General features: G+C 29.9%; 1 protein-coding gene and 3 long non-coding RNA genes across 7 annotated transcripts; 2 read left to right on the forward strand and 2 right to left on the reverse strand.

Moving 5' to 3' along the window:
* Positions 1-4: 4 nt before the first annotated feature.
* Positions 5-9,965, forward strand: LOC115882794 (protein hairless). Of its 2 annotated transcripts, none has more exons than XM_030901043.1 (9): positions 5-182; positions 242-839; positions 2,177-2,323; positions 4,205-4,499; positions 5,789-5,938; positions 6,000-6,182; positions 7,631-7,823; positions 7,882-8,230; positions 9,279-9,965. In XM_030901043.1, the coding sequence occupies exons 2-9, from the start codon at positions 662-664 to the stop codon at positions 9,311-9,313; spliced, it is 1,530 nt and encodes a 509-aa protein (XP_030756903.1). In that variant the 5' UTR covers positions 5-182; positions 242-661; the 3' UTR covers positions 9,314-9,965. The 2 variants fall into 2 exon arrangements, with proteins under 2 accessions (XP_030756903.1, XP_030756904.1); XM_030901044.1 differs by lacking the exon at positions 5-182 and having other exon boundaries at positions 189-509; positions 594-839.
* An 802-nt stretch (positions 9,966-10,767) lies between these two features.
* On the reverse strand, positions 10,768-11,897 carry LOC115882799. Its single transcript, XR_004050256.1, has 4 exons — positions 11,374-11,897; positions 11,215-11,308; positions 10,998-11,146; positions 10,768-10,944 (listed from the first exon to the last, which is right to left on the reverse strand). It is a non-coding gene; the product is annotated as an uncharacterized LOC115882799 (long non-coding RNA).
* Positions 11,898-12,042: 145 nt separating this feature from the next.
* On the forward strand, positions 12,043-24,255 carry LOC115882797. Its single transcript, XR_004050252.1, has 16 exons — positions 12,043-12,182; positions 12,250-12,432; positions 12,818-13,066; positions 13,444-13,753; positions 13,979-14,111; positions 14,385-14,686; positions 14,911-15,064; positions 15,397-15,557; positions 16,443-16,605; positions 18,009-18,123; positions 20,050-20,519; positions 20,899-21,189; positions 21,566-21,863; positions 22,132-22,294; positions 23,125-23,284; positions 23,597-24,255. It is a non-coding gene; the product is annotated as an uncharacterized LOC115882797 (long non-coding RNA).
* Positions 18,223-20,056, reverse strand: LOC115882798. 3 transcript variants are annotated; one of them, XR_004050254.1, is made up of 4 exons: positions 19,342-20,056; positions 18,762-19,283; positions 18,576-18,697; positions 18,223-18,514 (listed from the first exon to the last, which is right to left on the reverse strand). It is a non-coding gene; the product is annotated as an uncharacterized LOC115882798 (long non-coding RNA). The 3 variants fall into 3 exon arrangements; XR_004050255.1 differs by having other exon boundaries at positions 18,223-18,510; positions 18,762-20,056; XR_004050253.1 differs by having other exon boundaries at positions 18,762-20,056.
* Positions 24,256-25,328: the final 1,073 nt, after the last annotated feature.

Below are 25,328 nucleotides of genomic sequence, written 5' to 3' on the forward strand. Positions count from 1 at the left end.
AAATAATTTATTGTTTTAACTTGATTTTTAAAAAGATATTGGCTTTAAAAATGAGCCAGATTAATTTCTTTATTTGTCTTCTCTTATCTGTTATCTTGAATCTTATAATTAAGGGAGAAAAGTGAAAATATTTGGAAAATATTTGCAGCACCCTGTTTTACCGACTACAAAGAGAAAAAACGGTAAATGTCGTTAAATGGACTCGATAGAGGCGGATAATTTTAATTTTCGTATTTTTTAGTGACGAAACACAAATATTTTTGTGTTTATGTTGGATTTGTAGGTCGATTGATGTATGTTCGAGCATCTACAAGTGAATACGTTTGGGCGTAGCGCGAAAAAGCCGCTGAAAAGTCGACGAAAAAGATGAAAAAAACGTAGGAAAGGAAAAGTGAATGAACTTTTTGTGAGGCCGATCGAGTCGTGCCGTCCGTCGACAACATCATCAAAAATTTCGACTTGAATACGGCGATCTCGAGTTTGAACAAACGCACACACACACGAAATAGGTACGTTGATGCGATTAGTAATGCGAATCCCGATACCGTGCGTTGTGGAGAAAACAGTGATAAAGCCAGTCCTTACATCGCCAGCAGGTGGAATGGATTGAAGCGGTCGTGCTCGCGAAGATGGGTTTTCGTTGACGGTGCCACACTATGAGATGCATATATCAGAGCCCCACACGGCCCCGAACAGCGCCCACATCTTGACAAAATGTTCCAAAATGACAGAGGAAGGCCACAAAAGACATGGAATGAATGGAAATGTTGACAGGATCTCAAAGGAGCAGGGCCACAAAACCAACTATGGTCAGGGAGGCCGACTTAAATTCTTCAAAGGTATTGCTTCTATTCTCTCTTAAATAGCTTCACAATATTTTCTAGTCCTTTGACCTGAACTACATCAGTTTCACATATGTTTAGTACAACTGCTGGCTGATGAGAGAAAACCATATTTTATCCATAAAACACAGTGTAGAGAATGCTTTTATTAAGTAGTAACCCTCAAAAAGACATTCCAACAATTTAAAACACTATCATGCATTAAGGATGAACCATAGTTTTTCTCGTTTACATTTTTCCTGCTCTAAGTTGCTTTAATAAAGAAACTAAAAATTAAATAGGCATTGACAAATAAAATTTACACATTAATTTTAGTTTATGTAGCTTCAGTATAGCCTAAAGAAACTCTCCTAAATTTTATTTTAAGAACTTCTAAATATCTATATTGTTCTTTGACCTGGAGTACAATAATTGTTTCTCACATATGTTGATTAATGCAGCTTGGTGATGCCAGAAAATTCTTTTTATCCGTGAAACATAGCCTAGAGAATGTTTTTAACAAGTAATAACTTTAAAAAACAGCCCTACGATTTAAAACACTGGTTTTCAGGAATAATGAGCTATAATTTGTCTTGTTTACATGCTTCATTCACTAAATTCATCCTAACATTTTATTTTATGGCATTCAGTTGAGAATGTAATACATATTCTGGGAAAACATTAATGTTTTAGTGTTACAGTGATTTTTTGTATTCCTTTTGTATCGTACAATAAAAATTGTTGAGTATTAAGGTATAGCCACTTTAAAATCTGATTCAAAATGCTCAAAATTATTTTTAGATACTGAAGAAGTTAACAGGGTCAACCAAAAAAACCTAACCCTTTATTTATTTATATAATTGTTACTGTGACTATATATTATAATCAATTATAAGGCCCACCGCATGTACAGGGCACGTTAAAACCCTTTTTCTTATGAACAGATAGAAAATTTCAGAATAATTGAATCAGAAATTTTACGGAATTATACTTGGAGCGCCCTGTATGTTTGCCCGGCTGTTTCTAATCTTTCGAGTGCACGAGACATTCACGAGATCTTAAAACAAATACAAAACATGAGATTGAAATAAAATTCTAAACGTGACAACGATTATATTAGCGCGACAAAAAAAAATGTAACACATTTTGATAATGATTTTGTTTATCTTGGAGATTAGCGTCTATTTGGATTGGGTTTTTGGAGAGATCTAATTTTATTTTTTAAAATTGTGTAATGTTTGTATTAGTTTTAAGAATGAATAATAATTATTGCGATACAATTATTTTTCCTTTTTTTTATTTGGCCATATGGAATTGAGTAATTTTTTCTTATAACATTTATTAATTTCTCTTAGATGGCAAATTTATTTTGGAACTTGAACGAGCCAGGGAAGGTGAGAGGGTATCCTGGGTTTCGGTACCAAGGAAAACGTTTTGGCCTCCTCAGGGTACCGCGTCCTCCACACCGGCCTACAAGCAGGAAAGCAGTACCTCGCTTAGCGGTAAGACACCGAAATAAAATCTATTTTGTTGTAACACTTTATTAGACTGCGACGTATATGTAGAAAGATACAGGATGTATATTTTTTCCTTCGTTCGATTCTTCATCACAGCCCGGCGGTTTCAAAGAACAGTCATTGTCGTTAAAGATGCAACACTGCGTGGCATATTTTTAATACATGAGATGTTATGTAGGCCATGCTTATCCATGCCTGTCTCCAATAGTAGAGGAAGAAGATGGTTTCTATGCCTCTTTCTACTGTTATTTTAATTAGCCAGGGTTGTCACTGTGTTATCTAGAACGCATTTTTGTAGATAATTTATAGATTTAATAATCTATCTTTATTTTGGACAGATTCTTTGAATTGTAACGTGAATTTTTCGATGATATAAAATCGAGAAATTTTTCAAATAATATTACAGATTAAGTATTTGATTTTGTTGTTTTTAGAGATTCTTTAATGCCTTATTTTCCCAAGAAATTATTATCTAATTTCAAGTGTTTGAATTACATATATTTTATAATATACAGGGTGATTCCTGCTAACGATGCACATGTGTTTCTGCCCTCTAGTTATAATAATTCGCTGTATTTAAGATTCGCATTAAAAAATTGATTTATTTTTAAATTGTGACAAAATGGTGTTAGATAGGAGAAAGTTGCAAGAGACATTTTTTTTGGAAATAAACCGAGTAAATAAAAAAACTCCGAAATTGTTATTTTTATCAGTGGCGTACTATTTTTTTTTTGAAAAAATTACCCCATGCGTATCACAGCTACGCCACTGGTTGAATCTAAAACCTCTTCTTTTTACATTTAAAGTGTCTCTGTTAGGTAGATTCCTATAATGAAATTTTATAACGATACCTTCAACTGTTAAAAAACTATTAAAGAATACCTTTAATTTTTCAAAAACATTTGAACACCCTGTATCTTGCGTAAGAGGCATTTCCGACACATAGTGTACTATATCAAAATTAATATTTCGACGTCCCCTATCATTTCTCGAAAGCATGACCGACTTACAGGAATCACCCTGTATATGTACTATTTTACAAGATGAGAATTATAAGTTAAAAAAACTATTAAACTTTGCAGTTCTCTAGCATTCTTTCTGCACTTACTATAACGCTCTTTTTATTTCATATTTATTTACTCATATAAAACATTTTTTTCGTACATTCTACCAGGATCGAAAAAAAAACGGCGTCAGTAACGCCTGGGAAATGAAGATCGCCACGATTTTTTTTTTGTATGAAAATGATCGTTATTTCCGAGCCAACTGGACGCCGTTTCTTTTCGACTATTATACAGGGTGTTTCAAAAAACGCGCCGTCTCTCGTTAGGAGATTCCTGCTGCTTTGTTTCGTAGCCACAGGGTGTTACAGACTTAATAATTTTCGATTTATTATAATTTTCTTCCAAGTGTTTTTAGTGATTTGAATGAAATTTCGGGGGTAAAAGTTACTATAAATGCGACATATTTTAAAGCTCAAAAAGTGTCGACACAGTGTCTTAAAGTTCCATCATTTTTTTATTTGAAATTGCTGTAGTTTGGACTGATAGTAATAATAACTAATAGTAATAATATTTAATAATAAATGGGGTAAAATATATAATTTATTAATTTTAATTTTATTAATGGTGCGTAATAAAATTGCGTTTATCTTATAAGGGGGCCAAATTCGATAAAATATCAAGAGATAACATTTAATTGGCATTAACGGGACGACACAATTCTAATATCAAAAGAAAAAAGTAAGTAGCGCACATGTTTTTTTTTTTAAAATATTCCAGTGATAACCCATATGGCACCTGTTTTTTGAAACACCCTGTATATTTTCTACGTCACATTTACATATAATAAACTATTCGACCGCAGTGTCAGACGACAACAGTTCGATACAATCGTCGCCGTGGCAACGCGACCACAGCTGGAAACAGACCACGCCTCGTCGCAACGTCTCCCAAGAGATGGCGCTGTACTTCTGGCGGCCGAAACGGCGCAGGCGCCAGTGCAGGGGGCGCGGCGTGAAGAGACGACGCCCCCTCTCGGTTGTGTTAGACGTCAAAGAAGAGGACGCGGCGGTGGCGGCGGGAAGAGTCAGAGAGAAGAGGAGGGGGAAGTCGTTGAGTTTGATAGTGCAGAGTTTGCTGGAGAGGACTGCTCGAACTAGGTGAGGGTTGTGTACGATTTTATCCTAGATCATAATATATACTTGAACGCCATAAGTTTAGAATTAAAACTTTGAATTAGAAGACTAAGGAAGGAGCATATCAAAAATCTTAGGTCCACCGCAGTGGGCCTCAAATATGGCCGACTTAAATTCCGGTTTACCAGTGCCGTTCTAATTTTATTTAAAAAAATGTAAAACTATGATGTAGGGTAGACGTGGGGTAGACTCAATATTTTTTTTTATTTTACGTTGTGAATAAATGTTGGTAGTTATTAAAATTGTTATAAAAATATAAAATTCTAATAAAAATAGATAAGTTATAATAATTATTTATAACCATAAACATCCGATACGCTACTGAAGCAGGTAAGTCAAATTGACGTATCTAAATTCTTTGACATCTAATCTTTAACAAGTAGTAAACAAAAGCTAGCTTAGTTAATTTAAGTGAATTTCATTAATGATCGGTTTACTATACGTACAGTACGTCTGCTGGATCTGTGTCTATGAAAGGAATGCGGACAAAAAACATTTAAATAAACAGCAATATATTTTATACGTCGACTTGACGAGTACGTCACCGTAAATCGCTCCGCCCACTCATTTTATTGGCTACTTGCAAATTTGTCGAATTTTTATTGATGAGACGCGTCGTCTAATTTTTTATGAAAAACATCGAGAGAATATCGTTTCCCGTCTCACGGATACCCCGTAGCTACAGAACGGACAGACGTACTGTATGTATATTATATAGTCACTTATTAGCGAAAAGTTGTTCCATTATTTCACTCGATTTTTGCCGAGATCTACCGCACGCTACACAACCAACTATTTTAGAATCTTTTTCGATAAATCGCGATAGTGTCACTGTTAATTTAAGTTCTGCCACAATTTCCATCTAGATTTACTACCTTTATACAACTATCAGTAGTAGAATAAATAATAAATAACATAAAATAAGTTCCGTAAAGACTTGACAAATCCACAAAATTTCAAATCAAGTTCAAATGTGTCAAATAAATCGTCAAACAGAACTGTCAAGGATCCCCACCCTAGAGTCCTTTTTCCGCCCACCATGCATGAATACATGGATAGCATTATGCTCCTTCCTTATGCCCACTTGCACCGTTTGTATTAACTTTGTTTAAAGGCTAAACAGTGATTAATTATAATAAAATATTATATAGTTAATCACTGTTTAGCCTTTAAACAAAGTTTATAATAACTGTGCAAGTGGGCATTAGTCTTCGTATTCAAAGTATTTTACGTGTTTTGACCGTGTGTTTTAGTACGCCACCCAGGCCGGAAACCGTGGTGTCTCCGAGAAAGAGGTTTCTGAGGGAGATGGAGAAGGAGAGGACACCCTCGGCCTCGAGTAGCCCGAGTTCGGACAGGCCCGGGTCTAGCGACGATGGCTCGACTAATTCCGCTCAAAAAAGGTTAGTATTTTTTTTATTATTGAATTTATCAAGCTGTAACTTTTTATTTTGCCGAGAATAGAAGTCGAGGGCGTCCGTTAGGATCCGGGGGACCACCGGTGGCCAAGACTCCTCCCGCCTCTGCGATCAGAGGTGAGAAACTGGGTAACTCGACGCCGCCTCCGTTGCAAACCTCCGTGAGGTGTAACGGTGTGGAGGACGTGTCCATGAACAGTAGCAAACCGGCCAAAAATTGCAGCTACAGGTAACGCATTAAATTTATCTATGTATTTTGGAGTAAAACTTCTTTACACGCGCAGGGAGTAAAAATTCAACGCGTGACACAAGCCACCAGGATGAGATTATCTTGATTTTTTTTCATGTTGCATTTTTATTGATAAACAAAAAAAATATTAACAGCAAATGGCACAGAGGGACATAGTAACTTAAACAATTCGTTAATAAAAAACAATTAATTTATATTAAAATAAAAAAAAAAGATGGTTGTTGTTTACTTAAATATATAATGACATAACCAGTCTGTTTTTTAAAAAAAATATATACACATGTCTGTAACAACTAACTATTGTCTTTTTATTTAGATTATACCGGATTAATAATCATATAAGAAAATAGACTCTATACAATTTTCTTCGTTATTTTTTTAAATAAGTTTATTCTTTAGCTTTTTTTTCTTAGAAAATATATATTTATGTACAAGATTGCTATTTTTCTTCGATAATAGACTTGAAAATGCCTGAAGCAAAACGTCGGAAATATTCCTTCTGCAAGGAAGAACCGTCAAAATGAAATAAATAAGTGATATGTTTTTTTTTGTAGAAATTATATACAATTTTAATATTATCCTGTCCTAGCTATATACATTTTACACAAATATACTAGTACATGTTTTTTTTTGTTGATATATTTTTTTAGGTGGGAAATTTTTTTAAATATTAATTAAACAAATTTCATAAGTTTTTGTTTTCTCTCTAAAAAAAATAATATTTACAAGTTTTAATCGATATAAAATACAGTTATGTCAAATTATACAATAATTGCACATTTTTCATTCCAAATTTAGAACTCCCAATAAAAAAATCTTCCGTAATTTCTTCTTTTGATTCTTTTAAAAACTGATAATTGGTACTCTATTTTGACATTGTTTTTCAAGAACGGATGACGACTATTTTTAGTGTTAATTCCTTATTATGCATATTTTTATAATGTAACAATTTTTTTTCAACATCTCAAAACGTAAAAAAATTCAAAAATAATTTACAAAAAAACGCTTTTCAAGGTCCTGTTTAATTCTAAACTTTTTATTTATCTTACTGTATATTATCGTCGAAGGCAACTCCCGGTCCTGGTTGAATTTCATCCTGAATGCTCTGAAAGATTTAAAGGCATATTTGAAACACAACACGTTACTCTTTAAAAACAATAAAAAAATCGTAGTATTAAAAGAACAGGAAAACAAAAAAAAAATACACAGAGAAAAAAATTGAGAAAAACTATTTTTTACGCGTCAAAAAATATATTTTTTTAATTTATTACTTTTTCAAAACATTTCAAACTGCACTTTTTCAAACATGTCCTTGATATCCTTTAATTTAATGGCTTTTAGTAAGAAGTTTCATTTCGAATATGCGCACATAGTGAACACGCAATGTTTTTACTGATTATATTGTTAAATTTTCGGTGTTTTTTCAGTATAACCTCTTTGCTAGCGGAGGACCATCACAAAAGTAGCGCGAAACAGTCGCCGAACCGATCGCCAAATCGATTTTCGCCGGTGGTGACGCAGATGGGGGTCCCTCAGGCGACTCGGTATTGTTCCCCGGTGACGTCAGAAGACAGGTTATATTCGGAGAGCGTGGACAGACTCAGGTCCATCGAATTATCGGTAAATATACAAAAGTAAGTGTTAGGATTCTCTTTTAATTTTTTTTTACCTCTTCTAGCAAGTGGAAAAATGCGGTTATCCCGCCTCGTACCCCCCTCCCCCACAGCCCTACCTTACCACGCCTTACATCTACCCCTTCCCGCCCATTCCCCCTTACTACGGTCCCGGCGTGTACGGCAGAGCCCCGGCCGGGTACGTGGTGCCGCAGCCGCTGTATCACTCCCCTCACCACGCCCACTCGCCGACGCCACACCCCCTGGCCGCGCCCCACCACGTGGCGGCGGCGCATCACGCGGCGCTCAGGAGGGAGAGGGGGGGTTCGACGGCGCCCGCGTGGACCAATAGCGGCGGCGGGGAGGAGCAGAGAGGAAGGAGGGAGGTGAAGGACGCGAGGGAGGAGAACGTTGGTAAGGAAAAAAAAACAGTGTAGAAAACCCTTTAGTAAACCTTAAGTAAATCACTATGGAAACTGTCGCAAACTATCAACGATTTTCATTTAACTTCTTTTTTTTTGTTGCACACGCGGTGCTTCTACTCTACCTATCCTTGCCGGGGACCTAGCGTCCGCGCGCCAAATTTGAACGTTAATTTTAAAAATTTAATTTGTAAAATGCTTATTATTATATTTGAACGATAAATTGAATGTTTACTGTCGCAAAAATTAAATTATATAAAAAATACATTTAGCCACTTCGTACGAATATCTTTATTCTTAGGAAATCTAACCAGAAAGTATGCATGTGGTTTAATATAAATAGAAGAACAACTGAATACTTTGCTTGCCTATGAAAAGATAATTCGGGGACCTTTATATTAGAACTTTAACACACTAAACACATTTTAGTCATTTTTACGAGTATTTAGAAAGTCCAACGAAAAATAATAGAAATATAGTTGCACAAACTTTAAATTAATTTCTCACTGAACACACTTGCATCGTTGGCTATATAAAAGCGGTCGATAAAAGAGTAATTAATACAATTTTTATGATAAAAAACACAAAAAACAAGCGTTACACGATTATGACAATATAATGACAATGAAAAGTTAGTTTTCATAACAATGTATAATTTGTACTTTCCCCTCGAGAAAGACAAACCTATTGAACGTTTCATAAGTGCAATAAAGAAGGTTTGAAAATGGCATGTCGTGATGTTGGAGACATATTTTATAATGCTCAACTTATGGCGTTAATTTATCCACGTAAGTATATATATTATGATCTTAGGGGGTTTTAAATTGAAGAGTTTGAAGGACATGTGAAAAACTGGATGTTGAAAAAGTAATAAATTAGTAAAATAATTTTTTACGCGTAACAAACAGTTTTTTACATGTAATAATTTGATTTTTTTCCTTTTTTTCTTAATTTTTTTTTGTGTATTTTTTTTTGTTTTCCTGTTGTTTTATTACTACGATTTTTTTATTGTTTTTAAAGAGTAACGTGTTGTGTTTCAGATATGCCTTTAAATCTTTCAAAGCATTCAGGATGAAATTCAACCAGGACCGGGAGTTGCCTTCGACGATAATATACAGTAAGATAAATAAAAAGTTTAGAATTAAACAGGACTTTGAAAAGCGTTTTTTTTTGTAAATTATTTTTGTATTTTTTTACGTTTTGAGATGTTGAAAAAAAATTGTTACAGTATATAAATAAGCATAATAGGGAATTAACACTAAAAATAGTCGTCATCCGTCTTGAAAAACAATGTCAAAATAGAGTACCAATTATCAGTTTTTAAAAGAATGAAAAGAAGAAATTATGGAAGATTTTTTTTATTGTGAGTTCGAAATTTGGAATGAAAAATGTGCAATTGTATAATTTGACAAAATTGTATTTTATATCGGTTAAAACTTGTAAATATTATTTTTTTACAGAGAAGACAAAAACTTTTGAAACTTGTTTAATTATTATTTAAAAAAATTTCCTACCTAAAAAAATATATTAACAAAAAAAAACATGTACTAGTATATTTTTGTGTAAAATGTATATAGTTAGGACAGGATAATATTAAAATTGTATATAATTTCTCCAAAAAAAAAACATATCACTCTTATTTATTTAATTTCGACAGTTCTTCCTTGCAGAAGGAATATTTCCGACGTTTTGCTTCAAGCATTTTCAAGTCTATTATCGAAGAAAAATAGCAATCTTGTACATAAATATATATTTTCTAAGAAAAAAAAGCTAAAGAATAAACTTATTTAAAAAAATAACGAAGAAAATTGTATAGAGTCTATTTTCTTATATGATTATTAATCCTGTATAATCTAAATAAAAAGACAATAGTTAGTTGTTACATGTGTATATATTTTTTTAAAAAACAGACTGGGTATGTCATTATATATTTAAGTAAACAACAACCATTTTTTTTTTAATTTTAATATAAATTAATTATTTTTTATTAACGAATTGTTTAAACTACTATGTCCCTCTGTGCCATTTGCTATTAATATTTTTTTTGTTTATTTTATCAATAAAAATGCAACGTGAAAAAAAATCAAGAGAATCTCATCGTTTTTTTATAATAATTCATTACATATTTATTTCCGCATTTGGTATGATTGCTTACAGGGTAGTCGAATTATTTTTGTACGCCCCGTATAGATTGATATAATGGAGGAGCATGATTATGATTTTTTGGAAAAGACTTGTTTCGATTCTACGATCGGTGGATATGTCTTCACATTAGTGGTACTATTGTGATACGATTTAACTATTTTTATATAAACCAGAGAGTCCAGATTTTTCGAACTGAATTTGTACTTGTATTTGTATTGTTGTACAGTTGAATAAAGCTATAATATACTATTTGATATTGTTTTGTTTATTCCCTAAACACCGATAATTTAAATATGATACATCAAAAATAATTCTCACCTTGACAAAATGGTGAAGGTTCCTTATTTAAAAATGCATCTTAAGGACAAAATAAAATTAAAAATATTATTGTTTTAATTAATTATTTATTAAATATGTATCTAAGCAACAACTTTAGAAACTATAATTTTAACATCTTTCTCTTTTTCCTTGTTATCTTTGAGTCTTTTCTCATTCTGGAGTTGGTTAAATTGTTTGTATGCCTCATCAGCCTGTTTATATGCTTCGTATTCTTTTGTATACCTTGATTCAGACAAAAAAGTTAGATTAAAATATCAAAATATAGTACATTTTACCTCTCTCTATCTTGTTCAACTGCATCCAAGTATTTGCTAGCTAAATTCTTAGTAATATCAGCAAATGTAAGCGATGGATTGGAAGTCCTGAGACAGTTTCCCTGCGGTCATTCAAATATGGAATATATCAAAAACTTGAGCCACCATCTCTGCAGAACCACGGTTTTATTTCTTTTAACTTATACAAATGTGAACAAAAATTCTTCCAATACTCTACCTCATTTAGCTTAGCTTTGACTCGTTCAGTATTAAGTTCAATTTCTTCCAACTTTTGCAAACCAATAAGTTACAACAATTTGTTATATCTTGGTCTAGAAACAAGAAATATTAATGTCTGGCATTATAGATCATATTAGCACTAAATAAATTGTCTTACACCAGGACTAGCTACAGAACTTTTCTGAATTCGGCCTCAAATCTTGTCCAATCCTTGCTGTAAATTTGTTAAAGTCACCTCTGTATCTTCTACTAACTTATACCTAAAATATATAAGTTTTGTTAGTGTATTCTAGCCATTTTTTAAGTGTTATAAGAAAATGTACGTATCTTGTCCGTATAAACCAGTAAGAGTTTTTTTCATCCCTTTACAACATTCCATTTTTGAGCATCGAACTCCAGTATTTCCAAACATATCTTCGATACAACAAAGGGTACATTTTATTTGTTGTAATGATAAATTAGTCTGTTTTTGAAAGAGAAGAGTGTTGTCGATATCAAACGGTTGGCTTCTTTAGGTTGTAAACGAAAAAGATTTGCATTATCTGGAAGATTTAGTGAATAAATATCGATGATATTATTTATCTGATCACGAAATTTCATATTATATTCGATTTAAATCTTTTAAACTTATTTTAATTAGTATTGTTATATTTGTTTATTTTTATTGTTGTCTTTGTCTAATAATAATTAACCATAGATTATAAATGTCCAATCTAAACTGAAGCCATTAAAATATAAAAAAGATATTAATCTGTGGTTACACATGTTTAGGACCAGAAGTATTGAAGAAGAAGAAGAATATTACTTTGATTCTGTGGTTACTGTTCATTTCAGCCATAAAATATGAAAAAGAAGAAGAACGCCTGTGGCGCCATTGTGGGAAAAGTGAGAAAAATTTGAACTAAAAACTAAAATGTCGCCAAGATTTTTATATTTATACAAAGATCTAATCTAAATCTTGTTTTTGTAAGTATAAAACGATTTGAACGGTTACAAAGTTATTATAATTCTAATAAACACTTTATTTTTGTAGAATAAATATTTTCTTTTAGGCACAGCATTATTTATGCAGCAAAAAATGATCATGACTGGGCAACATTTTCCATTGTGGGAAGTTCTTTTACGATTTTTCTGATTTTCTGGTAGAAAAAATAGTTTTTCTGTGCACTATTTGAGCTTATTCTGTCCCTTATGGCCTGTTTAACCTCCTGTAACTGTAAGTATCCATTGTTTGGATGTTTTTTATACTTTATTTCACTCTCAAATATTTCAATTACTTCATCATATAGCTTATATATTTTTCCAATTTTCTTTTTTGAAATCGAGTATCCGGAAATATAGATACATTCGTCGATGTCTCTATTGTACGTATTGTACAATAGAAATAAAGTTATTTAGAATATTGCTTTTTATTTAGGTAGAAACATTTGGAATTTTTTCAGCCATTTTTTTTTTGGTAGAGATTTAAGATGTTTTTTTATTTCTAAACTAATATTTTGTCCAGGTAAACAAGTATTTTCTACGTCTTTTAGAATAAGTCAGTGTTAGTATACTCAATAATATCACACAAGAAAATAATGTCTTTTTGCATCCTTCCACAGAAGAAAAGATCTGAATCGTCCTCTAATTCTAACTTGAATGTTCGGCCATCAATGACCTGCATAGCAAGTACAGGTACCCAAGGAAGTTACTACCCTCCATATCTACGAACTTACTGTGGGTTAATCTTCAACCGAGGGTAAAATTAGCTGCAAGAAGGTAATGTCGCATTAGGAAACAAAGATTTACAAGAGGAGGTTTATATAAAAGTTCAGCTCTATCTTGAACTACTGCTGTACAAGAAATTCAAAGTAAGTTTTATTTTAATTAATATATGTTTCCAGATTGTCTTTACAAGAGGAGGCACTTTTTATTACTAATATTTTGTGTAAAATGAATTCTTTATATAACATTTTGCTGGTTCTAAAATGGTCAATCCCATTTATACTTTTCCGAATTTCCATACTGTTGAGAAACATAAAAAATTATGAGAATATTTATGGTAATAACCCTGTAATAGTATCTCGTTTTCATTCTTTGATAAATGTTTATTACTAATTTAATGATTAAAAAGTATTTTGTTATAATAATAAAAATATTTTGCTAGATATAATTCACTAAACTTTAATAGTAAAGTGTTTATTTTGTTTTGAGTGTTTTAAATATGTTTTGTTTTGTTTTGTTTTAGACATGTTAATAATACCACACAAGAGAACGGTGTCTTTCTGCATCCTTCCACAGAAGAAGAGACCTAGGTCATCCTCTTACTTTGATGTTCGGCTATCGAGGACCTGCATAGCATATATGGGTACCCAAGAAAGTTACTACCTTCTATGTCTAGGAGCCGGGTGATGCTTAATCTTGGACCAAGAGAAAATCAGCTGCAGGAAGATGAATATACATCGGGAGACAAAGATTTATGATAAATGGAGGATAGCATGACATAGTTTTTTAGCTCTATCTTGTATTTCTAACCACTACATTACAAGGAATTAAAAGTAAGTTTTATTTTAATTAATATATTATAGAAAAAAAATCTATTTGTAATAGTATTTGGTTTGTTTATTCACGGTATTGAATAAACCTAAAAAATTAAAGTACAGGTAAAATGAATTAATTTTAAATTTAGTTTTTGATTTACTGGTTGCCTGTCCTTCACAAAAATAAATTTAACACTGATAAGAGAAAATCAAAGAACAATGTTAATTTCTTTTTCATTTTAGGAATGAAAAAATTATTGTTTTTGTGGAAATCTGCACTTAGTTTTCACGGAGCTATTTGAATGATATTTGGCAACACGGCACTGAAAATACTGCGACACTGGCTGTGTTCAAACAATTTTCACCTTTAAAAGATGTAAGTTTTTTTTGTAATACAGTATTTTCTAGTAGTACCACATAGAGTGTTTATATAGTATGTCCCCAGATTGGTTTGGTAAAAAATTATGAGAATATCTGTGGTGACAGTATCTCGTTTTCATTCTTTGATAGATGGTTATTATTAATTTAATGATTAAAAATAATTTTGTTATTATAATAAAAATATTTTGCTAGATATAATTCACTAAACTTTAATAGTAAAGTGTTTATTTTGTTTTTAGTGTTTTACATAGGCTTTGTTTTGTTTTAGACATGTTAATAAATACCACACAAGAGAATGGTGTCTTTTTGTGTCCTTCCACAGTAGAGGAGACCTGGATCATCCTCTAACACTGATGTTCGGCCATTGAGAACCTGCATATATGGGAGTATATATCCAAGGGAGCTCTCTCTATGTCTAGGAGCTGCGTGAGGCTTAATCGACCAAGGCTTAAATCAACTGCAGGAAGATGAATACGCATCAGGAGACAAATATTTATGATAAATGGAGGATAGCTGACATAGTTTGGCTCTATCTTGTATTTTTAATCCCTACTTTACAAGGAATTAAAAGTAAGTTTTCTTTTAATTAATATAGAAAAAAATGTACTTGTCATAGTCTTTGTTTTGTTTAATCACAGTATTAACTAAATCTAAAAGAACACATGAAATGAATTAATTTTGAATTTAGTTATTTTTAGTTCTGATTTACTGGTTGCCTATTTTTCACAAAAATAAATTTAATGCTCTGAACAGTTTATCAAAGAACAATGTTTAATATTTCTTTTTTGTTTTAGGGATGAAAAATTTATATTTTTTTCTCAGAGTTTTTGTGGAAATCTGCATTTGGTCTTCAAGGAGCTATTCGAATGGTACTTGGCAACACGGCACTGCAAATATTAATTCACTGAGACACTGGCTGTGTTCAAACAATTTTCACCCTTAAAAGCTGTAAGTTTCTTTTTCCAATAGAGTTTTTTTAAGGTATAGTACCGCAAAGAAAAACGCGTATTGTAGTATAATATGTAGTAAAAGTATGTTGGTAATAAAAAGAAAAAACTTTTTTTACTATTTACTTTTTGAGTAAAATGCATTCTTTGTAAAAAGTCCTAGAAATCAAAATGCGAACAAACACAAAAAAGAAATAAAAACAAACAAAACCTTATGAAGAATGCGTTTGTCTAAAAAAGTATTTCCTCTTGTCGATATAGAAAAATAATGTATTTTTTATGAAATTATTTTATTGTGTTTTTTTTTCTAACTTAACAAATAAAAAATTTCAGGTTTTCCCACTACTTTTCAATATTAAAAAGAATATTCTGTGGCAATGTGCAGGTGATTTTCTCAACAAACCTTTAAAGGAATGGAATGTCTCAATAGTGCCACAGGTACTACTTTGCTGAGACATTGATGGGCTTTGGGCAACAATTCGCCTTAGAAAGATGTAAGTTACGTTTTTTTTGGTAGATTTAAGGTATGAAACAAGGGTATGAAGTACTCAGTTGATGTTTTTAGTTGTTAGTGTTACTGAAAAAATTTAAACTTATTATTTTATTATAAGAAATTATATTAATAAAATTTAGTTCTGGCTGAGTACTAGTATTTTTGTTACACAATTGTACAAGAACATTTTTTTAATCATATTTCTTGGAGGCCGTTGCCAATGAAATGGCGGATGCGCCATGACTTAGTTGAATTTATTGGGATGGTTATTACTAATTCTGATTAGTCACATTTTTTCCTGTTTTAATATGTTAAAGAAGTACAAACTTTTATTTAGTTCAATGCTACAGAAAAGTTAATTATAAATTTTGTACGTCTTTAACATTTTGCAAAAAATATCACATTAATAAAGTATAATAATCAAAATTAATAATAACTACCAATCAAAGAATCAATGGAAACATGTTTTGGTTTTTAGGACTTGAAAAAAATGCAACCAAGTATATCTACATTAATTTTTTATTTTTCTAATAAACCATGTGCAAAAAGTATAAACGATTAATCATTTTATAACAAGCAAATTTTTTTAATCAATTAAAAATTCATATTTCTGGAATATGCAATAAAAAAGTGCTTTCCCTTATTAGGAACCTTTGGTGGCATACTTTATATAGAAAAAATTGTATTTGTCGTTTTTTTTTGTTTAATAACTATTAAATAAATCTGAACCAAGAGGATAGACATAAAATATATTAATTTTGAATTTATCCTGTGTTTTAATGTATTTTTTTCTCGAACTATGATCTAGTCAATATAGAAAAATAATGTATTTTTAATGAAATTATTTTATTGTTTTCTTTCTAATTTAACAAATAAAAAATTTCAGGTTTTCCCACTACTTCTCAATATTAAAAAGAATATTCTGTGGCAATGTGCAGGTGATTTTCAACAAAAACTTGGCCGGAATGGAATGTATCGACAGTACCATGCAGGTACTACTTTGCCGAGATATAGACTGGGCTTCAGGCAACTATTCGCCTTAAAAAGATGTAAGTTACATTTTTTTACAAGGGTATGAACTACTCAAATATTTTTACTGTTATTGAAAAAAATTATCTTATTATTTTATTATAAGAAATTATATTAATTTTGAATTTAGTTTTTTTAATTCTGATTTACTGGTTGTCTATCCTTTAGAAAAATTAATTTAATACTTAGATTTCTAATACCAATAAGAGAAAATCAAAGAACAATGTTAATTTCTTTTTCATTTTAGAAATGAAGAATTTATGATTTTCTTTCAGTTCATTCACACCTGTTTATAGTTTTCCAAATTTCCGTACCGTTTTAGAGAAATAAGAAAATATATGAAGATATATTTAGTTGAATTTATTGGGATGGTTATTATTAATTCTGATTAGTCACATTTTTTCCTGTTTTAATATGGTAAAGAAGTACAAAGTTTTATTTAGTTCCATGCTACAGAAGAGTTCATTATAAATTTTGTGAAAATATCACATTAATAAAGTATAATAATCAAAATTAATAATAACTACCAATCAAAGAATCAATGGAAACATGTTTTGGTTTTTAGGACTTGGAAAAAATGCAACTAAGTATATCTTCATATATTTTTTATTTTTCTCTTAAACCATGTGCAAAAAGTATAAACGATTAATCATTTTATAACAAGCAAATTTTTTTAATCAATTAAAAATTCATGTTTCTAGAATATGCAATAAAAAAGTGTTTTCCCTTATTAAGAACATTTGGTGACATACTGTATATAGAAAAAAATGTATTTGTCTTTTTTTTGTTTAATAACAATAACTATTAAATAAATCTGAACCAAGAGGGTAGACATAAAATATATTAATTTTGAATTTATCCTGCGTTTTAATTTATATTTGTTTTCCAAACTATGATCTAGTCGATATAGAAAAATATCGAATTTTTGATGAAATTAGTTTATTTTATGAAAAACTTCTTTGAACACGCTATTAACTGTTATTACGATGATCGAAAAAAAAGGCGTCGGATATGGCTGGGATATGACGATTACTGACGACATTCTCCGTGTAATTTTACATATAAGATGACAGCGATCTTTATTTCATAGCCATCGCTGACGCCGTTTTTTTTTCGATTATACGGTATTTATCTATAACCAGTTGAATTATCGTAATTTTACCATAATAATTGGGGCAATTTTTAAGTATCGAAAGTTTCCTTTAATAGGCGCATTCGCCATTTCGTCAAGAAAAAACGCTAAACTTGATTTGTAAATTAATACAAAGATGTTCCATTTAAAATTACTTTTTCAGTACTCTGGGACATAGCTATAATATAATTATTGTTTTTACAATTTTAATATTATACCCTGTAATCATATTTTAGTTAACAAATTTGCATTGTATTAATATAATGCTTTAATTATAATTTTCTTTTTTAGGAGCGTTATTAATAATACACACCTGCACATAGAGACCACCTAAAAGAAGAAGAGATAATTGTGATGTTTGGCATATTCTGGCATAGGATATTGGTTTTACATTTTCCAGTTAAAAGTAAGTTTATTTTATTATTCAAAAACAAATTTAATAAATTTATTAAATGTTTCTTAACAGAGTAACCATATTTTTTAACATTTATTTAATATTAATAAGAAACACAAAAAAAACAATTATTTTAGCATAATTAATAAAACAATAATTATTTATTTCTTTGTTATTGTTTATTTTCTACAACAAATCGATGGATGTATACAGTTCCAGGGCAGTACATTTTATACTTTCGATGAATATTTATGAACAATGCATCAGGACTTATATCAAAAATATTATTTCCTGTTGTGAAATCTCCGTTTCCAGCTTAGTTATGGCCGTTTTCATGTTTTCAATGTGTTTAGTGAGAAGGGCGTTCTGTTGCTCGTAATCTGTATTGATTTTTCTGAGCTGCCTATAACCGAAAAAAAAAAACAATCTAAAATACTACGCAGGAAATTATAGCATTAACGTACCTTAATTCTGCATCTCTTCTTTTATTGTGATCAAGAAATTCTTCAGTAAAAATGGGAATATCAAAGTTGCCAAAGTCCATTTACTGGATGTCTTTAGTTACAGGGGATTGAGATGAATTTACCTAAAATTAAAAATATTACTTTGTTAATTAATTATTTATTAAATGTATCTAAGCAACAACTAACTTTTTAAACTATTGTTTAAATATCTTCTTTCTCTTTTTCGTTGTTATCTTTGAGTTTCTTCTCACTCTGGAGTCGGGTAAATTGTTTGTATGCCTCAGTCTGTTTATTTGCTTCGTATTCTTTTGTATACGTTGATTCAGACATAAAAATTAGATAAAAATATCAAAATATGGTACTTTTTACCTCTCTCTATCTTGTTCAACTGCATCCAAGTATTCGCTAGCTAAATTCTTAGTAATATCAGCAAATGTGAGCGATAGATTGGAAGTCCTGACAGCTTCCCTGCGATCATTCACATATCGAATATATCAAAACATTGAGCCACCATCTCTGCAGAACCACGGTTTTATTTCTTTTAACTTATACAAATGTGAACAAAATTTTTTCCAATACTCTACCTCACTTAGCTTAGCTTTGACTCGTTCAGTATTAAATTCAATTTCTTCCAACTTTTCTGAACCATGTTACAACAATTTGTTATATCGTAGTCTCGAAACAAGAAATATTAATGTCTAGCATTATCTAGAAACAAGAAATATTAATGTCTAGATCATATTAGCACTAAGTAAAATTGTCTTACACCAGGACTAGCTACAAAATTTTTTGAATTCGGCCTCAAATCTTGTCCAATCCTTGCTGTAAATTTGTTAAAGTCACCTTTGTATCTTCTCTTTATCTTCTACTAACTTATACCTAAAATATATAAGTTTTGTTAGTGTATTCTAGACACGTTTTTAAGTGTTATAAGAAAATGTACGTATCTTGTCTGTATAAATCAGTAAGAGTATTATTCATCCCTTTACAACATTCCATTTTTGAGCATCCTATCCAAACATATCTTCGATACAACAAAGGGTACATTTTATTTGTTGTAATGATAAATCAGTCTGTTTTTGAAAACTGTTTACTAAATTCTCTATCTTGTTAGCGTTTCAACTAGAAATTCAGCATTAGGATATAATAAAGCTAGTTTGAATACTTTTTCTTGAATATTGAGTGTCGTCGACATCAAACGGTTGGCTTCTTTAGGTTGTAAACGAAAAAGATTTGCATTATCTGGAAAATTTTGTGAGTAAATATCGATGATATTTATCTGGATCACGAAATTTCGAATCGTTATCGTTATATTTGATTTAAATCTTTTAAAGGTATTTTATTTGGTTTTGCTGTCCTTGTTTATTTTTGTTGTTGTCTTTGTCTAATAATTAACCATAGATTATAAATGACCAATCTAAATTAAAGCCATTAAAATATAAAAAAGAAGAAAATATATGTCAATCTGTGGTAGCACATGTTTAGGACCAGTAGTATTGATAAGAAGAAGAATATTACTTTGATTCTGTGGTTACTCTTCACTTCCGCCTTAAAATATGAAAAAGAAGAAGAACGCCTGTGGCGCCATTGTGGGAAAAGTGAGAAAAATTTGAACTAAAAACTAAAATGTCGCCAAGATTTTTTATTTTCATGCAAAGATGGGGTAGTAACTAAATCTTGTTTTTGTAAGTATAAAACGAATTAAATGGTTACAAAGTCATTATAAATCTAATAAACACTTTAATTCTGTAGAATAAATGTTTTCTTCTAGGCACAACATTATTTACGCAGCAAAACATGATCAGATGATCATGACGGCGATGACATTTTCCATTGTGGGAAGTTCTTTTACAATTTTTCTGATTTTCTGGTAGAAAAAATGGTTTTTCGGTGCAATACTTGAGCTTATTCTGTCCCTTAAGGCCTGTTTAATCTCCTGTAACTGTAAGTACCCATTGTTTTGATGATTTTTATAGTTTATTTCACTCTCGAATATTTCAATTACATCATCATATAGCTTATATATTTTTCCAATTTTCTTTTTCGAAATCGATTATACGGAAATATAGATAAGATACATTCCTCGATGTCTCTATTGTATAATAGAAATAAAAGTTATTTCGAATATTGCTTTATATTTGGGTAGAAACATTTAGCATTTTTTCGGCCATTTTTTTTTGGTAGAGATTTAAGATGTTTTTTATTTCTAAACTAATATTTTGTCCAGGCAAACAAGTATTTTCTACGTCTTTTAGAATAAGTCAGTGTTAGTATACCCAATAATATCTCACAAGAAAATGATTTTTTTTGCATCCTTCCACAGAAAAGGAGACCTTGGATCATCCTCTAAGTTGAATGTTCGGCCATCGATAACCTGTATAGCAACAAAGAATATTATAGTTTTCTTTATTCTGTATAGATATTCTTTGATAGCAAGTACAGGTACCCAAGGAAGTTACTACCCTCCATATCTACGAACTTACTGTAGGTTAATCTTCAACCAAGGGTTAAATTAGCTGCAAGAAGGTAATTCGCATTAGGAGAGAAAGATTTATAAGAGGAGGATATAAATGTTCAGCTCTATCTTCAACTACTGCTGTACAAGAAATTCAAAGTAAAGTGTTATTTTTATTCATAATATGTTTCCAGATTGCCTTTACAAGAGGAGACACTTTTTATTACTAACATTTTCATTAAAATGTATTCTTTATAAAACATTTTGCTTGTTCCAAAATGGTTAATCCCATTTATATACTTTTCCAAATTTCCATACTGTTGAGAAACATAAAAAATTATGAGAATATCTATGGTAATAGCCCTGTGATAGTATCTCCTTTTCATTCTTTGATAAATGTTTATTATTAACTTAATGATTAAAAATTATTTTGTCATAATAATAAAAATATTTTCCTAGATATAATTCACTAAACTCTAATAGTAAAGTGTTTATTTTGTTTTGAGTGTTTTAAATATGTTTTGTTTTGTTTTAGACATGTTAATAATACCGCACAAGAGAACAGTGTCTTTCTGCATCCTTCCACAGAAGAAGAGACCTAGGTCATCCTCTAACTTTGATGTTCGGCTATCGAGGACCTGCATAGCATATATGGGTACCCAAGGAAGTTACCACCCTCTATGTCTAGGAGCCGGGTGATGCTTAATCTTCGACCAAGGGTTAAATCAGCTGCAGGAAGATCAGGAGGCAAAGATTTATGATAAATGGAGGATAGCATTACATAGTTTAGCTCAATCTTGTATTTCTAACCACTACATTAGAAGGAATTAATAGTAAGTTTTATATTAATTAATATATTATAGAAAAAAAAAATGTATTTGTAATAGTTTTTGGTTTGTTTATTCATGGTATTAAAAAAATCAAAAAAAATTAAAGTACACGTAAAATGAATTAATTTTGAATTTAGTTTTTGATTTACTGGTTGTCTATCCTTCACAAAAATAAATTAAACACTAATAAGAGAAAATTAAAGAACTTTAACTTAAATCTAAATTTCTTTTTCATTTTAGGAATGAAAAATGTATTGTTTTTTTTTTTCAGATCATTTACAAAAGTATTGAAAAACTGTGGCGGCAAGAGTTTTTGTGGAAATCTACACTTAGTTTCCAAGGAGTTATTTGAATGGTACTTGGCAACACGGCACTGCAAATACTACTTCACTGAGGCACTGGCTGTGTTCAAACAATTTTCACCTTTAAAAGATGTAAGTTTTTTTTGCAATACAGTATTTTCTAGTAGTACTACATAGAGAAACGCGTGTATGTCCCCAGATTGCCTTCAATTGACAAAAACTTTTTTTATTATTTACGTTTTGAGTAAAATGTATTCTTTATTAAAAAAATCCAAGTTCTAAAATGATAAATCCTGTTTATACTTATCCAAATTTCCATACCGTTTTAGAGGAAAATAAGAAAATATATGAAGATATAATTAGTTGAATTTATCGGGATGGTTATTATTAATTCTGATTAAAGTCACATTTTTTGCTGTTTTAATATGTTAAAGAAGTACAAACTTTTATTTAGTTCAATGCTACAGAAAAGTTAATTATAAATTTTGTACGTCTTTAACGTTTTGCAAAAAATATCACATTAATAAAGTATAATATTTAATCTCATTCTTCTTGATAGGAACACGTTTTGATGTTTAGGACTTGTAGAAAAAATTCTACTAAGTATATCTACATTAATTTTTTATTTTTCTCTTAAACAATAAGAAAAAAGTATAATCCATTAATCATTTTATAACAAGCAAATATTTTTAATTAATTAAAAATGCATATTGCTGGATACAATATGCAATAAAAAAAGTAAATTGTATTTGTCTTAATTTTTTTTTGTTTAGTAACAATAACTATTAAATAAATCTGAATCCCACGAGGGTAGACATAAAATATATTAATTTTGAATTTATACTGCGTTTTAATTTGTATTTGTTCTCCAAACTATGATCTAGTTGATATAGAAAAATAATGTATTTTTGATGAAATTATTTTATTGTTTTCGTTCTAATTTAACAAATAAAAAATTTCAGGTTTCCCACTACTTCTCAATATTAAAAAGAATATTCTGTGGCAATGTGCAGGTGATTTTCAACAAACGCTTATAGGAATAGAATGTATCAACAGTACCCAGCAGGTACCACTTTGCTGAGACATTGACTGGCTTCAGGCAACTATTCGCCTTAAAAAAATGTAAGTTATATTTTTTTGGTAGATTTAATGTATGAAACAAGGATGTGAAGTAGTCAAAAGTTTATGTTTTTAGTGTTATTGAACAAATTAAACTTATTATTTTATTATAAGGAATTATATTCATAAAATTTAGTTCTGGCTTAGTACTAGTATTTTTATGTTACACAATTGCACATGAATATAAGTACAGACTGCCTAAACATTTTTTTTAATCATATTTCTTGGAGGCCGTTCAAAATTTTTCTGCTTGGATGTTTAGTAAATATTGTTTGTACGATGGAAACATTATTATACAATTATTTCTGTTTATAGGTTTATGGTACTGGTTCTGTAACAACTGCAGCTGTTATTGGTACTCCTACTTATTTGATCCTCCTGTACATTCCCCATTGAAGATATAGAACAAAACGCAGACTTAGGATAGGAACATTTCATTTTGATCACACTGATCTCATTTTTTTAATTCTATGATTTTTTTAAAGTAAAATTTAGATAAAATGATTAAATTCTGTTATTTGTCCATAAATTCTTAGTACAAACGTAAATGTTTTTATATATTTTAAGTTAAAATTCAAATATTTATATTTTTAAAACTAGTACCTCTTCAAGAATATATTTTAGTTAATTCTAGTTGTAAAAAATACGGAATTTAAATTTATCTAAATTTTATTTATTGATTATTTGCAGTGTTAACATTACAGTGTTCCACACAACCTGTTCAGAAAGTGGAAAATATATTTCAAAATACAACTTAATAAAAAATAAATGTTTTAAATTGGATCCCGAAATAATTTTTAATGGACCGATTGTGTGGACACTCTGTATGTTATATACTGTTATATTAGCGTTTCTCTCTTTAAAAAAGGATTTTAAATTGATATTTTTTAAATCGGCATTAAAAAAGCAAAATTTTACTAAATGGCGAATGCGCTAGGAAATAAAATATTGAAATTAGCAGATTTTTTAAAAAAATCTAAAAATTAAATTGGGATAAGATAAATTCTGTAATTTAAATATTAATTTCAGTATAAATGCGTTTATTTTTATATATTTTAAGTAACAATATTTTAATTCAACCAAAATAATATTTGTATATTTTTTAAACTGTATCTTTTCTGAAATATGTCTTAGTTATAAAAATTACAGGATTCAAAATTATCTAAATTTTATTTATCGATAATGTGTAATGTAATGCTTGATAAAGGAATACGGGGTGTTCCACACAACTTGTTCAGAAAGTGGAAAATGTATTTCAAAATACAACTTAATAAAAAATAAATATTTTAAATTGGATCCCGAAATAATTTTTAATGGACCGGTTGTGTGGACACTCTGTATATTATATACCGTTATATTAGCGTTTCTCTTTTTAAAAAAGGATTTTAAATTGATATTTTTTATATCGGCATTATAAAAGCAAAAGTGTATTAAATGGCGAATGCGCCAGGAAAAGAGAATATTGAAATTAATAGATTTTTTAAAAAAATGTAAAAATAAAATTGAGATAAGATAAATTCTGTAATTTAAATATTAATTTCAGCAAAAATGCGTTTATTTTTATATATTTTAAGTAACAATATTTTAATTCAACCGAAATAATATTTGTATATTTTTTAAACTGTGTCTTTTCTGAAATATGTCGTTATAAAAAATTACAGGATTCAAAATTATCTAAATTTTATTTATCGGTCATTTGTAATGTAATGCTTTATAAAAGAATACGGGGTGTTCCACACAACTTGTTCAGAAAGTGGAAAATGTATTTCAAAATACAACTTAATAAAAAATAAATATTTTAAATTGGATTCCAAAATAATTTTAATGGATTTGTTGTGTGTGCACTCTGTATATGTCATATACCGTTATATTAGTGATTCCCTCTTTAAAAAAAGGATTTTAAATTTATATTTTTTAAATGGGCATTATAAAAGCAAAATTTTACTAAATGGCGAACGCACCAGGAAAATAGAATATTGAAATTAACAAATTTAAAAAAAAAATGTAAAAATAAAATTGAGATAAGATAAATTCTGTAATTTAAATA

The sequence above is a fragment of the Sitophilus oryzae genome, unplaced genomic scaffold, assembly GCF_002938485.1.
Source record: "Sitophilus oryzae breed Bouriz unplaced genomic scaffold, Soryzae_2.0 scaffold_179_pilon_pilon, whole genome shotgun sequence".
In the NCBI taxonomy this organism is placed as follows: domain Eukaryota; kingdom Metazoa; phylum Arthropoda; class Insecta; order Coleoptera; family Curculionidae; genus Sitophilus; species Sitophilus oryzae.

What these genes read in the sequence shown, in the direction of transcription:
- LOC115882794 (XM_030901043.1), top strand. Translation starts at nt 662, where the DNA reads ATGCATATATCAGAGCCCCACACGGCCCCGAACAGCGCCCACATCTTG. An exon ending in CCGACTTAAATTCTTCAAAG is followed by an intron (nt 840 to 2,176) that starts GTATTGCTTCTA and finishes AATTTCTCTTAG; the next exon opens with ATGGCAAATTTATTTTGGAA. An exon ending in GAGAGGACTGCTCGAACTAG is followed by an intron (nt 4,500 to 5,788) that starts GTGAGGGTTGTG and finishes CGTGTGTTTTAG; the next exon opens with TACGCCACCCAGGCCGGAAA.